The sequence below is a fragment of the Canis aureus genome, chromosome 16, assembly GCF_053574225.1.
Source record: "Canis aureus isolate CA01 chromosome 16, VMU_Caureus_v.1.0, whole genome shotgun sequence".
NCBI lineage: Eukaryota > Metazoa > Chordata > Mammalia > Carnivora > Canidae > Canis > Canis aureus.
In genome coordinates, this window is record NC_135626.1 from 40,431,040 (window position 1) to 40,445,342 (window position 14,303).

General features: G+C 56.1%; 2 protein-coding genes across 6 annotated transcripts in view; both read right to left on the bottom strand.

Annotated features, from left to right (window-relative positions):
• The window catches only part of LOC144286604 (uncharacterized protein C17orf113), a 53,556-nt gene extending 49,562 nt beyond the window's left edge, over nt 1-3,994 (bottom strand). The window contains exon 1 of the mRNA XM_077853237.1: nt 3,931-3,994. The gene's annotated coding sequence lies outside the window, so the exon portion shown is untranslated. The remainder of the gene's footprint in view (nt 1-3,930) is intronic.
• Nucleotides 3,995-5,654: 1,660 nt separating this feature from the next.
• DHX58 (DExH-box helicase 58) lies at nt 5,655-14,129 on the bottom strand. 5 transcript variants are annotated; one of them, XM_077853254.1, is made up of 13 exons: nt 13,976-14,129; nt 13,651-13,885; nt 13,225-13,426; nt 12,675-12,865; nt 11,825-11,941; nt 11,096-11,222; nt 10,750-10,941; nt 9,639-9,892; nt 8,977-9,126; nt 8,730-8,891; nt 7,895-8,085; nt 6,743-6,839; nt 5,655-6,442 (listed from the first exon to the last, which is right to left on the bottom strand). In XM_077853254.1, the coding sequence occupies exons 2-13, from the start codon at nt 13,816-13,818 to the stop codon at nt 6,257-6,259; spliced, it is 2,037 nt and encodes a 678-aa protein (XP_077709380.1). In that variant the 5' UTR covers nt 13,819-13,885; nt 13,976-14,129; the 3' UTR covers nt 5,655-6,256. The 5 variants fall into 5 exon arrangements, 3 of the variants coding, with proteins under 3 accessions (XP_077709380.1, XP_077709381.1, XP_077709379.1); XM_077853255.1 differs by having other exon boundaries at nt 13,651-13,819; nt 13,976-14,128; XR_013354607.1 differs by adding an exon at nt 7,263-7,707 and having other exon boundaries at nt 6,426-6,442; nt 13,651-14,113.
• Nucleotides 14,130-14,303: the final 174 nt, after the last annotated feature.

A 14,303-nucleotide genomic window follows, 5' to 3' on the forward strand; every position in this document is an offset into this window, starting at 1 on the left:
TGCTTATGTCTCTGCCTCTCTCTGTGTGTCTCTCATGAATAGATAAATAAAATCTTCAAGAAAAAAAAGAGAGACTTAGAGAGGGACAGAGATGCTCCTCCAAAGAAAAGGAAAGAGAGAGAAAGACCAAAAAAGAGATGGCTTTTCTCTCCCCAGAGACTGGGAGAGAGGAGGGACGGATGGAAATGACAGGCATCAGAGCAGGGGAAGGCCCAAGCAGGGGACACAGGGACAGGCAGGCTGAGAGACTCAGGGCCTAGGGACACTCAGGACAGACTTGGAGGTGGGGGATGGAGGAGCTGAATGTCAATGCAATAGGGTTTGCAGGGAGTCCCGGGAGGGCACTGCTGCCGTCTTCTATCCCCTACACGAAGCACTGTAGGCGTCTGGCCCCCAGCCACCCTCAAGTCAGCCAACCCTTGGCCACTGAAGCTGGCAGGTCACCCAAGGTGAATGAAAAGTCACCGATCGGGGAGGGTGTGACTGTGGCTGCAGTGGAAGCCCTCGGGTGGCCCAGGTGCCCGTGTCAGCCTGGGCCAGTAGGGGCTCCATACCTAGAGATTGCACTTGGAGCCGGGTGTAGGGGGTGCAACTGTACACAGCGCCATCTGCGAGTTCACGTAGTGGGCATGTGTGCCGGGCTGCGCGAGGGTGTCTGAGTGTGAGTGTGGCTGTGTCCAGTTCCATCAAGTATACTTCCCGGCGCCAATGAGGCCAAGGCGGCAGGTTTCATCCTCAAAGAGCCCAATCGGAGTCAATGAGCGTCAGAGATGGCCACAAAGAGCCCATGCGTCTCTCTCCTCTGAACAGACGGTATGCCCAGGTGCCACAGGGCACTCAACGGTAGTTGAGACCAGTGTGCCATTCATGCCCACCAGGGATGACTCCCACTGTCCGGCCAGCTGGTCCCCACACTCCTCTCCAGCCAAAGCCCCAGATCCAGACTTATGGGAGGACCCACGTTAGGGACGCACAGCCCCTTCCTGGCTGCGGTGCCTCTCTCTCTGAGAAGGGCAGCGGGAGGGGTGGTGGTGGGGTGCATCCCTGAGCACCCCCAGTCTTGTATCCCTCCCCCTCTGCTGCTGCAGCTCCGCTGAGCTCCTGAGGCCCAGAGAGAGCCCACACCCTCCCCGTGCTCAGGAGCCAAAGCAACTCTCTCCTCTCATCCATTCCCTGTTCCCTCGTAAGCGTCACAGGACATTTGAAAAAACTGTCCCAATTTTGGGGTGGAGAATGAGGTTAGCGAGCCCAAGCGGGGACTGCTCATCAGTGACAGCTGACAGTCTTCATTTCACCTTGAAGCTCCTTCCTGGTCTAGGTGGGCGTGTCCTAAACCCAGTTTTACTGTGGGGGGAGGGGGTTGCTACTTTCCTGGGGGACACAGAGGGTAGGAAGGGAATTCACCGAATAGCAGTTTCAATACGGGTGCGGCCAGGCTCACCCCAAACACTTGTAGGGCTGAGGGCAAGAGAATAAGTGGGGGCCCACATATACATGTCTAAATATTTAATAGCTAAATAAAAGGTAGAAACCGAGCCAACAAACTCTTAATTAAAATATGTTCTACTGTCCTGTCTTGACAAGGACACTCTCATAACAACCTGGAAGACCACATTCCGATTTAGATCTCTCTGCCTCCCGGGAGTTTTTTGGGAGAATGATGCTGTGCAGGGAGAGCTCCTTTCTGCCCCAGAAGGGACTCAGGTGCATGCATGTGGGTGGGTGCCCAGCTTCACATCCTGGTTCCGCCCTCATGCCTTGCAAACAACTGCCCCTTAGCCATTATCAGGTGCCCTCAGCTTTAGGGGTGCACACACCAGTGGCAGAGCCTGCACTGGGGATAGGTCCAGGGTAGAGGCTTGCATGGGCTACCAGCAAGCAGGTGACCATCTGGGCAGGGACCCCCCCCAAGCCACAGGTCTGGGGAATGTGATCTTGAAGGAGATGTACAGGCTCATTCCCTGAGCCTCTCACTCCACAGGGAGCGGGAGGGCCAGAGGAGGATGTGAGTGGAGCCCTTGAAGTCACTCAGGGTGGACACGGGCACTTCCTCCCCTGCCCAGGTTTAAGGGTGCTTACTGGATTCAGCCTTCCCCAGCAGCCTCCAGAGCTCAGGCCAGCAGCTGAAGCTATCTTTCCATTGGAGGGCAGCTTGGGCCACCCCCACCCCCCAAACAGGATTTTCAGTCACTTGTATTATTTACCTTCCTGGAAAAATTTAGTGCGGCTTGATACCAACTTTGGATTTCTGGAGGTGGGGAGGGCAGGGAGGTGATGACAACGGGGCTTTTTTTTTTTTTTTTTTTTCATTTGGGTCTCTAAGTCACTCTGTTCCCTTGAGGCAAAGCCCCTGGCTCCTGCTGCCACTGGCCCCTCCCCCATTGGGGCCCCCTCTTCACCCTGGAGACAAAAAAATAGGGCGAGGAAAAGAGGAGGAGAGGGGCCCTGGGCAGCCCAGCCAGGTCCAGCTGAGATCCAGGACCAGCACGGGGCCGGGGCTGGTGGTGGTGGTGAAGGGTGGTGCTCTCTCTGGCCAAGTTAAAAAAAAACCTTCCACCCCCCCTCAGCCCGCCCCCCCCCCCCCCCCCCCCCCGCAGATCGGCTTTGCTGTCCTACACGCGAGGGGACACTTATACTTGTTGAGCTCTCAGCAGGCGCCAGACACTCTGCTAAGTGCGCTCCATTCGTATTCTCATATAATCCTTGCAGCCACCCTATGAGGTGGGTTCTATTATTATTATCCCCATTTTACAGGTGGAGAAGCAAACTCAAAGAGGTTAAGTATCTTGTCCAAGGTCACACGGTGGGTGCAGGTGATAGAACTCAAGTCTAACTGACCTCAACAACCCCACTTTTTCCACTATAGCACTCTGCCTCCCAGAAGCAAGAAGTGAGCACAGAAGCAGAAGGGATGAAGGTCATATACGAAAAAGAACTTTCTGACAATGAGAGTTTGGGTGGTGAGAGGAGACAACTGAATGGGGAAACTAGACATACACAGGAAGCCTGTGTTGGATCTCTATCTGTCCCTGGGCTTGTGATGGCCTCTGGAAGGTCTGTGGGGTCCTGGCTGGATCCAGACCTCCCTTTTATCTACAGTCTGGAATCCTCTGCTCTACCCCAGTCCAGCACCAATGCCCAAAGTCTGACTCTCCCTTGTGGCTCTGAGCACAACATCTGAGCTGTCAGCCTTGGACCTCTTCTTCCAGGAAGCCTACCCTGAGTACTAGGAGGCAGGACTCCTTTCCTACAACCCAAATCCCAATACAGAGGGTACAAATGCACCCTGTTTCTGCAATAAGGCTCTCTTCGGTGATCACTTCTCCACCTGGCTCTGGAACATGAACACAGAAAGTAACTAGGCAGTCCCCAGGCTCTCTGGGCTCCCCAGACCATCTGGACGATCCCTTGCTCCCTCAATCCCCCTCACCCATGCACATCTGTACCCAGGTGTAACAAATGATGCGGATGCCCTGGGCTTACTGGAAAACACAGGTCCCAGCTCAGCTAAGCACTCTTACCTCATTTACCCACAGGACAGAAGCTGATTGAGTCACTCCGTCACTCCCTAAGGGCGGGGAGAGGATGCTGCACTTGGAGGGTCCTTACCCAGAGCACTGTAGTCACTACCCTCACCCTGCTCTCCTCCAGAAAGCTGCGTGCCTAATGCCCGGCCCTGTCCCTCCTCACCCCTCAGAGCCCACCCCGGCATCAGGGATAACCAGCCAGGAGCCTCTAAACTTCTCCAGAGTTTAGTTCCACCCTTTAGATGCCCAGCGTCCGTGCGCAGAGCCAAAGGGTTGTCCTCATTGTCCCTTGGGGGTCCCCCACTTTTGAGACCAGGGAAGAGGACAGGTGGAGGGGGCTGCCTTGATCTCCCGCCCCTGCCCTCGAGTCCTCAGCGTGGACCAGCCCGCGTCGCTGACTTACCTGCAGGGCAGAGACGGAGCCCGCCGCGGCCACCTGCTCTCGCTGCGCTCGGGAGCGCGGGGATCCGGGCTGGCCGGGGAGGGGGCGGGCCCGGGAGGGGCGGGGCGGGGCCCGGAGGGGCGGGGCCTGGGAGGGGGAGCCGCGGCCGAGCCCGGCCCCGAGTCGCGGTCGGGGCGGGTGGGCGGGTTCGTTCAGGTGTGCAGAAAGCTAGGAGAGCTTCTGGGCCACCAAGGAGGGTCTGGAGCTCTGGCTTACTGAGAACTGAAAAGGTAGGATGCCTGCGTCCCGAGGACCCCCTGAAGCCCCCTGCTTCGGGCAGCCTAGCCCACGTGGCTCCACGTGAAGACCCTTCATCAGAAGAAGCAAGCCTGGGAACCTCTCCTGGCCTGAGTTCCCCCTTCCATCCTAGCTCAAGAAAGTTCTCCCAGCCTGGTAAGGTGGGTGCGAGATAGGTCACCCCCTCTAAAGTCAGGGCCTCCCATCCAGGGGTCAGCTATGCAGGGGTTCAGACCACTGAGGGGACCACTAGATGCCCCGGTCTTTATCCTCAACCCATCTCTCCCTGCGACACTATCCCCTGCCCCCAATGCCAGCTTGGGGCCCCTCAGCTGTCATCGTTTAGCCCTGGAATGACAGGCGTCCAGACTCCGTGCGTTCAGCCGCATTCAAGGCCACTGAGCTTAGCACCCCTGGGCCCCTGCCCCCCTCCCTCTGCCCCCAGTCGCTAATTTTATTGACCTGTAAAAGGCACGTTGCTGGCAGGGGAGATAACTGAAGGTGAAATGGGGAGTGGATGGGCAAAAGACCGGCCGCAGGGGGCAGAGATGTGACAGCAGAAAGAAGGGTGACTCCTGGCACCAAGGCTGAGGGACACCGGAGATTAGGAGGACGACAGGCCCCGGGAAAGGGGTGCTCTCTGGGGCAATGGAGGCCAGAGACTGGAACTGGAATTTCAGCCTCAACCAGACAAGAGACAGGAGAAAGGAGGTACTGGGGACAAGAGTACCTTGTTTCTTTGTCTACCCCCTTAGGCAGGACCAAGGATGTAGCAGGAGGGAAGGGGGTTAGATGGCGCAAAGGACTGCCATCCTGCTCTCAAATCTCTGCCCTAGCCCCCTCCCTTTCTCTTGAAGGTGACTCCTGCCTGCTGGGCCTCTTACTACAGAAATAGCCCTTTCCCTGAAGAATCAACCTAGATCTTGCCTTTCTCTTCTTTCTTGTTAAAATGAGAACAGAAAATTTAGGCCTTTACAACTTCCCCCACTCCCATGCCTACCTGAGCACCATCCCTCAAGTCCTGGATCTCAGCCTCTCCCCAGCCCAGGGAGGTGATCTGGGGAATTAGGGGAAGCTGGAAGGGGTACTGCTGGGGTTGGAGCTTCTCTAATGAGATGGGGGGGGGGGGGCTGGGGGACCTCACACTGAGTGGCTCTCAAATTTAGACTTGTGATGCTCTCTCCAAATAAGGTTACATGGTAGCCATAAAGAGGCGTGGTTAAAAAAACCCCAAACTTTTAACCTTAAAAAATATACCACAAAGCAGGTCAGGGGAGGGGTAAGAGGAGGGGAGGGGTTACTTGGGAACAGGGAAACTTGTGAGTAATGGCTATGCTTGTTATCTTGATTGTAGAAGATAGGCTAAAATCTATCAAATTGTACACTATAGGTATGTACAGTGTATTTCATGTCACTTATACCTCAACAGATTTTTAAAAATACTACACATTTTTTTAAAGATTTTATTTATTCATGAGAGACACAGAGAGAGAGGCAGATACATAGGTAGAAGGAGAAGCAGGCTCCCTGCAGGAACCCGATGTGGGACTCAATGCCAGGACCCCGGGATCATGATCTGATCCCAATGCACACACTCAACCGCTGAGCCACCCAGGCGCCCCACCATACCTTCTCTCTACCAATTTTCCACTATATTCAATTTATGAGGAGCCTCAAAAAACAGAAGTGGCCTTATTAAGGAAGGAATGTCAAGGGGTCAAGGGAAATTTGGTAGTTGCTAGTAGAGTGTGGCCAGCATCCTGCCTCAGTTTCCCTCCCAATACCCCCCACCGCCCACCTCCATCTAGTGTCTTTGAATGTCTGTGGTATGAGGGGAGCTCTGGGGCTAAGCTGTGGCCCTCAGAGGTGCTTCCGCAGCATGACAGTCTGAGCCAGCCTGGACGCCCCGGTTTCCTCTGTGGCTGGTCAGCATGGTGCCCCAACTGGTGACTCAGGCAGGAGGGACTTGGCCCCCCCCCCCCAAGGTGGTGGCTGCTGTGGATTGTCCCGCCCCCTGCAGCCTGAGGTGGGCACTGCAGTGATGAGGTGCTCAGTCCAGGGAGAGGTCCGCCAGGTTCTGGGCACAGTGCTGCAGGTAGTCGAAGTCAGGCACGGGGAAGGGCACACGGGACCACTTCTTGGCCTGGACTCTCCCTCGGGGTGTCTCTAGAAGCATGCTGCGGACTTTGAGTGCCGGCAGCTTCACTGACTTGTAGATCATCTGCAGGCCCCAGGCCTAAGAGTGGAGCAGAGATGGCTGGGTTTGGGTCACTGTCCTCAGACTGGGCTTCTCACCTCAAGTTGGGGGATCCGTGAATGCTTGGCTTGTGTCTCCCACCTCAGAGCTGTCTCCCCAGTCACACTGTGGGCTCTCTAAGACAGCAGTTAGACCTCTCTCCTCCAACCGGGGGCTCCTGGAGGTAGAGCTGCTTTCCCTATCCCAGTGAGGGTGCCCTGATGGCAGAAGGCTGGGCCTCCTCTCTCAGACTGAGGACTTCTGAAGACTGGAGTTAAGAGCCATGGCCCCAACACTTACCTCCCCACAGTTCCTGCAGTGAATGGTACCCCCAGGCCTCCAGTCCTTGAAGGTTCTGTCAATGACCACCGGCCCCCGGGAGACATTGTAGTAGATCCTGGAGAGGAATGGGGGTGGCCACAGTCCTCATGACCCTGCCACCCTTGATCTCACACGCTCCAGCTTGCTGGGCCTCCACTTGGGCCTTGGGCTCTTCTGCCTGCTGAGAGGCACTGAGAGACTTCCCAGAGCCAGGAGATCCTGCCTCCAATGAGCTCTGCCTGTGCGGCCTCACTGCGTGTCCTCTGCCCATGTTCGGGCCTCAGCACGACCCATCCGGATGGTTCCAATGGTCCCCTGGCAGATCTCCCAGCTCCACCCTTCCATCCCATCCCATCCTCACTCCCAACCCACACCATCCTTCTGCCAACTGCCAGGGTGATCTTCTAAAACTGTAAATCTGACCTTGACATTCCCTGGCTCAGAATCCACCCAAGACTACTCACTGCCTGTGAGACAAGGGCTAGATTTGGGGCCTGACCTCTTTGGCTCTCCAAAGGCTAGCCTGTCTTCTTCAGAATCTCTTCCTTCATGGTCTTTCCCATGCAAGCCAACCAGGAGCAGTGCTGACACCTCAGGCCACCTTCCAGCCTGATCCGTCCTGCAAGACCTAACTGAAAAGCTGCCTCCTTGAAGGAGAGGACCTGTGTGCAGATCCTCGGCATCGTGGCCTGGCACACAGTGGCTCCCTGATAAATAATGAATGGATGGAGGGAGGGAAGATGGGAAAAGGTTACCCTCTAGGGCACAGAGGAAGAGAGGATGGCTTCAGAGTAGGTGAGACCCAGAGGGGTGGGGGTGGGGCAGGGAGCCCAGTTGAGGCCTCTCAGCATCTGGTGTCCTGAAATCCAGCTCTTGCTCAACCACACAGTGGCTGCGGGAGCCTGGACAAGTCATTTCGCCTCTCTGAGCCTCTGTTTGCTCACCTGCAAAATGGGATAGTGATAAAACCTGTCTAACCAGACTCCTGAAGATACTGACTCAATGTTTGTCAAAATGCTATTTAAGCTCCCAAACCCTTAGAGCACTGTCTGGATGGAAGGAGTTCTCTGTCCCTCATCACAACCCTCCTTCCCTCCCTCTAATCTTGCCAGCCCCTTCCCCTGGGCTCACGAGAAGTTGGGGTTCACATTGACGTGGTGAGCGCCCTCCACCTTCCGCAGGTCACTCCCGTGGCCCACAGCCACCATGCAGTTGACACAGAGGAGCTGCACCTGCTCGGCCAGGAACTGCTGCCGCTGGTTGTCCCGCTGGGCTGCCTGGACTGCCCTCTTGACCAGGGCTGCCTGCTGCAGATCTCGGATCTGGAGTCAGAGGGGACACTGGGCAAAGCTGGGGCCTCCAAGGCTGACCCCAAGAATGCTCTTCAGGGTCAAAGGGCTTCCAAAGACCTCAGATCATTAAGACCCAGAAGGGACTTTGCTCAACCCTCCCTGGAGCTTTTAGGAGAACTTTTAACTATGGGGAGAAAAATAATATGGAGCAAGGGGAATGATGGGAGCAGAGTAAACTTTGTTGTCGAATCTTTGCCTCTTCTTTGGAGGATTTTGTGCAAAGCTGCTTCTTTGAATCTAACATGTGGCATCACTAATAATTATGCTGGAGTAACAGGAGTAAACGGGACTGTCCTGGGTGAGGCCTCAGGGGGAAGGGTTAAGTCCTGGTTCTGGGCTTATTTTGCATAGGTGTCAGAAGGACTCTAAGGCAGCCCTCACAGATACACAAAGTATTTGGTGATGAGGAATTAAAAGCTCTGGACAAGCCCTCTTCCCAAGGCATTTTGGGAGCCACTGTCTTCCTAGACAGACTCACCCTTAGCTCCTACCCTTCCCTCCATTCAAACCTTCCCAGGTGGGCCAGGTTAGCACCCAGAGAAAGGGGGAGCAGGGGTGTGTGTACAGCCAGAGAACTTCCAGGCAGAGTGTCCTCAGACCCCCTGCCCACAGACCTTGGCCTGGTACTCAGCCTGGTCCATCTTCTGCACAGCAGCCACGGCCCGCTCCATCAAAGTCTCCAGCACCTCGTTTATCAGCTCCCGTCGTAGCTCCCGACTGCCTTGGGTTGCCACAAATGAGTATATGCTCCGACCAGCCCGGGCCCGGCCCCTTGCCTGAGAAAGGAGACAGGAAGGGATCTGAGTGGGCCCGGGGTTCCACAGGCTCTCTGAGGCTGTTGGCGGCACAGGATTTACGCACCTGGACCATGGAGATCTCGTTGGACAGGAGCCCGTAACGTACCACCACATTGCACTGGGGGATGTCCAGCCCCTCTTCTGCCACACTTGTGGCCACCAGGAGGTTCAGAGTGCCAACCCGGAACTTTCGGATCACTTCTTGCTGGTCTCTCTGGGGTGGGAGAGGAGAAAGAGGATGGTACGCCAATTGGATAACCTGTCCTCCAGTCAGCCCAGCCTCACCCTGTTCAATGAGTTTGGCCTCTTTGGTTCCTTTTCCTAGGGAGTCTGAGTTGCTACTGCTACCCCCAGGACCTTGCCCATCTTGCCAGGTGACCATCTAACCCCCCATATATCCCCTATGGACTTCCACCCGTCTACTCAGGAGGTCTCAGGACCTATTCTTCTCCAGAAAGGGGCCCTGGACATCTGATCCTCTGTCCTGAAAACATCACTCACCTCTTTCCCTGCAGATCCCCCAAGCTTCAGCCTCTCTGCCCCCCAAGGACCCCCATCTTGGGAAGACCTTCAGGACTGGCAAGCTCAGTGTCCACCTCTCTCCCCCTAAGTTCTCTGTCCTCTGCCTGGGGAAAATCAGTCCCCCATAGCTCTGTGAAGACTCTGTCCCCACCCCTTCTCCCCTAGGAACACCCCCAGTCCCGGCTTCTTTCCCCAAGCCCACACCTGGGTCATATGGGTGTTTTGGCTACTATTTCCAGCCCCAATCAGCAGGTCAGCCCTAATGTCCACTGTCTGCAGGCCTGGCTGCTGCTGGAGCCAGAGTAGGAGGGAGTGAGTGCTCTGGCGGGTCTGGGTGAAGATGATGCCCCTGGGGCTGTCGGAATGCCCAAACTGCTCCCGCAGGATCTGTTCTAGCATCTCCAGTTTTGGGTTCTCTGGGGTCTGTGTTGCCAGGTGGGCCAGCTCATTCTTGTAATCTGCCAGAAAAGCCCAAAACAGAGGCACAGGATTCAGGCCTGGAGACAGGCAGGGCATGCATGGGAGAGGGTGTGGCTCACAGGGACAGGATTGCTGGAGCAGAGGGAGCCAGAGGTTCTCTGCTCCTAATTCCCCCTGAAGGTGCACCAGGAGAATGTTCAAGGACATGCTGTGCCCACCCAACCAGCCTTACACCAGGGGCCTACAGCACAAAATCTGGAGACATACCTCTGACCTACCCAGGATTAACTCAGCCTTAGGTCTCTTCAGAAAGATCCTTGCCTCACCCCTCAGCCTTGCTGAGGCCTCTTGCCTTAAATGTCACTCTCTAGGGGCAACTGAGCCTAGGTGGCTCAGTTGGTTAAGCATCTGCCTTCAGCTCAGGTCATGATCCCAGGGGCCTGGGATGGAGCCCTGCTCAGTGGGGAGCCTACTTCTCCCTCTCCCTCTGCTGCTCCCCCTGCTTGGGCTCTCTCACTATCTCTCTGTACAATAAAATAAAATAAAATAAATATAAAAAAAAATAAAATAATTATAAAATAAAATAAAATAATAAAATAAAATAAAATCATAAATGTCACTCTCTGATCACCTCACTTTCCCAGGTTAAAGGTACCACACACCCCAGACTTTGAAGGGACAGTCTCCCAACTAAATGGCTTTTAAAACATCTTTGTCAATAGCATGAGTTAGTTTTCGTATCTATGCAAACCTTAACAAGTGAGGGCATACGGCTTTGTCCTATCCATGGTCTTGACTCATGGTTAGAAAAATAGGGCCCCATGACCCTCGCTGGCACCTTCCTAATCTGCGTTGGTGCCTGTGCCCAGTCCTGTCCAGTTCCCACGAGCCTCACCATCGAACAGTGCCAGCAGCCAGCGCTCAGCCTGCAGGACCTGGGTCTTCGTGGCGCGCTCCCTGTCGTAGAAATCTCCCAGCGACTTCAGGGCGTCCACAGCGCGGACCGTGTCGTGGATGAGCAGCGCATCATTGTAGCGCCGCAGGTGAAGAGCGTATACCCGGCGCTGCTGGAGTCCGGCCTGGGCCGCTGTGGATGGACGGCTGATTGGTGCAGGGCACAGGGTCTGAGCGGCCACGTTCCCCCAGCCTCCACCTGCCCAGACTCCTCCCGGCCCCAGGCTGAGCTCCGCCCCCAAAGGCTCCTACCAAACAGGTCCCAGCCCAAGCCTTGCCCCTCTCACCATCCTGGCTCAGCTCCACCACCTGCTGCTCATAAGTCTGTGTCCCAAAGTCGCGGTTTAACGCGGGCATCTCCAGGCGGTTGTGGATTCGGTCCATGAGCTTCTTCAGCATGTCCCCAAATGGGTCCTGGATGGAAAGAAGGCATGAAGAGATTCCCATACACACGGGGGTGGAGGGCCGTGAGCACCCAGTGGGGGTGCTGCTCTCTGCCTGAAGTTTCTCTGTTCCTGCTGCCATATCGGTGGGAGCTCCAGAGAGGAGCCTGCTGGGATGTGAATGAGTCCTAGGTGGAGGCTGGGGTCAGGTTCCTGCATAGGGCTCCTGCTCTGCCTCTACCTCCTATGTACCCTTGACCTCTGGCCTGCACAGAGCAATGTCTAAGTCCTTGTGCACCTGTCACAGCAGGCACCAGACAGTGTCTACACGGCAGAAGAGCTTCTGCACAAAGTGCCTGAGGGTTATGGTTTGCAAGGCACTCTACAGGGTGCCGTGGGTTTCCACAGATGCCCATGGGGGCATTGGAGCCAAGCCATACAGCAGGCTGTGAGCATGGGCTGTAACTTCCCAATTTCACAGAAGGGAAAAACAGAGGCTCAGATAAATAAGCAAGTTACCCAAAGTCACAGAGCTACTAGGGGGTGGAGTCAGGATTCAACCCCAGATGACCTACTTTTACCCCCAGACCCCACACACCCCCCTTCTCCCCCCTGCCCCGGCCTTCCACTCACCTGGCTGCGCCTATGGCAGAGACTGTACTGTTTGCATGGCTGAGCACTGTGTTCCTGCAGCTGGGGGCGATGGTTCTCCGGTGACATGATGTGCCACGTGTCCAGGTTGGCACAGAGCTGAGGCAAGAGAGAGGGGTTCACTGGAATGGGGGAGTCCCGTGAGGACAGTGGGCAGAACTTTGGGATAGGATAGGTCCCAACTGCCATAGAGCAGGGCCATCAGGAGTGGGGATTCATTTAGTCAATGTTTGTTGCTCACCATCTCTGTGCCCCAGTAGGTACTAGGGATACAGAGGGTCTTATTTTGGAGTTGGGGAGGCAGATGATAAACCAGTCAAGAATAACAGAATGGGAGGCTTTCAGACTGTCTTAACGAGCTTTGAGGAGAATAAAATTGGATGACACGACAAGAGTGCAAAAGGGAGTGATCAGGGAAGACTCTGAGGAGGTGACATTTAAGCTGTTCCCTGAATAACAAGCAGGAGCCAGACAGGTCAAGTGCAGGGGGAAGGGCATTCAAGGCAAAAGGAATGGTGAGCGCAAAGGTCCCGAGAAGGCCCTAACATGCTCGAGGTTCAGAGAGGCAGCTGGTAGAGTAGGAGTGAGGGGAGGGTGTGGGAAATGAGGTTGGAGAGGTAGACAGGGCGGGGTAGGATGGAACTCTGTAAGCGACAGTAGAGCGCGTGGGTTTATCCTAAGTGCAATAAGAAGCCACTGGCAGCTGGAGTGTAAGTGATGAAAGGGCCCAGACGGTGCCTGGGAAGGCCTGGGGAGGGCTGCTGGGCATGGGGCGGGGCGGGGCAGGGCAGGGAGGACTCTGGTGGGGCAGGGTCTCAGGGGCCAAGCTGACCTGTAGGATGTGGTCAATTGCTCCATCGAGCGTGGAGGCCCCGCCAGTGCCCGGGGAGGCTGTGAGACCCAGCACCTGGGGCAGCGGCCGTGTCCTCTGGAGTTTATGCTCTAGGTACCGGCTCAGGATGAGGTTGTAGACAGTGTCTTTGTGCGTGTGGTGACACTCATCCACCACGAGCAGGGAGAAGGCTGGGGGTACATGGGGCAAGGCCGTGACCCACATTTGCAAAGCCCTTCTTCCCCACAGGTCATCTCTCTCCTTCCTCCTTTTACAGCTTGCAGCCAGGCTCCAGATAGCATCCTGGGCTGGGGTGACTGACCCCCATTTTACAGATTAGTCAACTGAGGCTCAGCGGTAGTGGTTGGGGGGACTTGCCCAAGATCCTGTAGCCAGGCCTACTTCTAGTAGGCTGTATGCCAGGGTCTGGAGAACGGGGAACCCCGCACTCCCACAAAATGTCCCAACAGCTTTACTAAGAAAGGTGTCCTGGGGTTGGCAGGTAGGGTGCCTCAGGTGCATACTCTTTCCCCTGGCTCACAGCCCTCACCATTGAGCTCCACGTGCTCCTCCTCCTCCGGGCTGGTCAGCGCCATCTGTAGCAGCTCAGCTGTGCAGATGATCAGGTCATGGCTCCTGGCCAGGTGGCCAAAGCCAGCTCGTGGCCCCATGTCCCCGCTCAGGGTTATAATGGCCCAGCGTTTGCCCAGCATGCGGCTGAACTCCTCACAATGCTGGGTCACCAGGTGCACCTGGGGATGGAGAATGAGGTGGGAGAGGAAGTTGGATTGGGGCAAGGGGGATGGGGAGGAGGCAACGTGACCCCCCTCCCTCATCCAGGACTTGGCTGGGCGCAGGAATGGGAGGAAAAGGTGAGTAAACTTTAGAGAAGGCCACAGCAGCCCTGGCGTTCTGGAGGGTCTTGTGAGACACCTGAGGAGTTGAGACCCCACCGAGGGAAGTGTGGGCTACTCACCCTGTTGACCAGTACAACCACCTTGGCTTGGTCCACAGTCTCTAGATGCCTCTTGGCCACATAAGCAGCAGCCCGGGTTTTCCCAGCTCCAGTGGGCAGCCACACGATGATATTCTTGCCCTCCAGGGCAGGCATGATCACCTCCCACTGGTAGGGTCGCAGCTCCATTCTGACAATGGAAAGAGAGTCAGACTCCTGGCCGGCCCAGTCTGGTTCAGAGACTTCCCCAACACATCTGAGGGGGGTGAGGAAGAGGACTGAAGGGATCTATCAGGAACCCGATCCGGCCAAGACAGTAGTGGGAGCAACACAAACTACACCTGACCTTTGCCCCGTGGGTTCTTATCTGCAACACCTGCCTAGGTGCTGAGGCACTGAGGTGCTGAGGGTGGCCGCTCAGCTTAGCCCTGGTGTCTGGTGTTACCGGGCTGGGGCTATGCCGAGAAACAGAAACTGAAACTGAGGGAGGAGCCAGCACCGGCAGAATTCCTCCTTAATCTCCCTTCCCCTTCCCCACCCCTCCCCCTCCCCCTCCCCCAGAAAAGCTGCTGGAAAGCACCCTCTCATTCCTCCTGGGTCCTGCTGGCCCCTCCTCCAAGAGCAGAGTCTGCCCAGGCGGGCCACCCCACCTCCACTCCTTTTGAGCCAGCTGT

Coding starts and splice junctions, on each gene's coding strand:
- DHX58 (XM_077853254.1), bottom strand. CDS start 13,818: ATGGAGCTGCGACCCTACCAGTGGGAGGTGATCATGCCTGCCCTGGAG. Junction 12,866..13,224: donor GGAGCACGTGGAGCTCAATG/GTGAGGGCTGTG, acceptor ATGTACCCCCAG/CCTTCTCCCTGCTCGTGGTG. Junction 11,942..12,674: donor CAATTGACCACATCCTACAG/GTCAGCTTGGCC, acceptor CTCTTGCCTCAG/CTCTGTGCCAACCTGGACAC.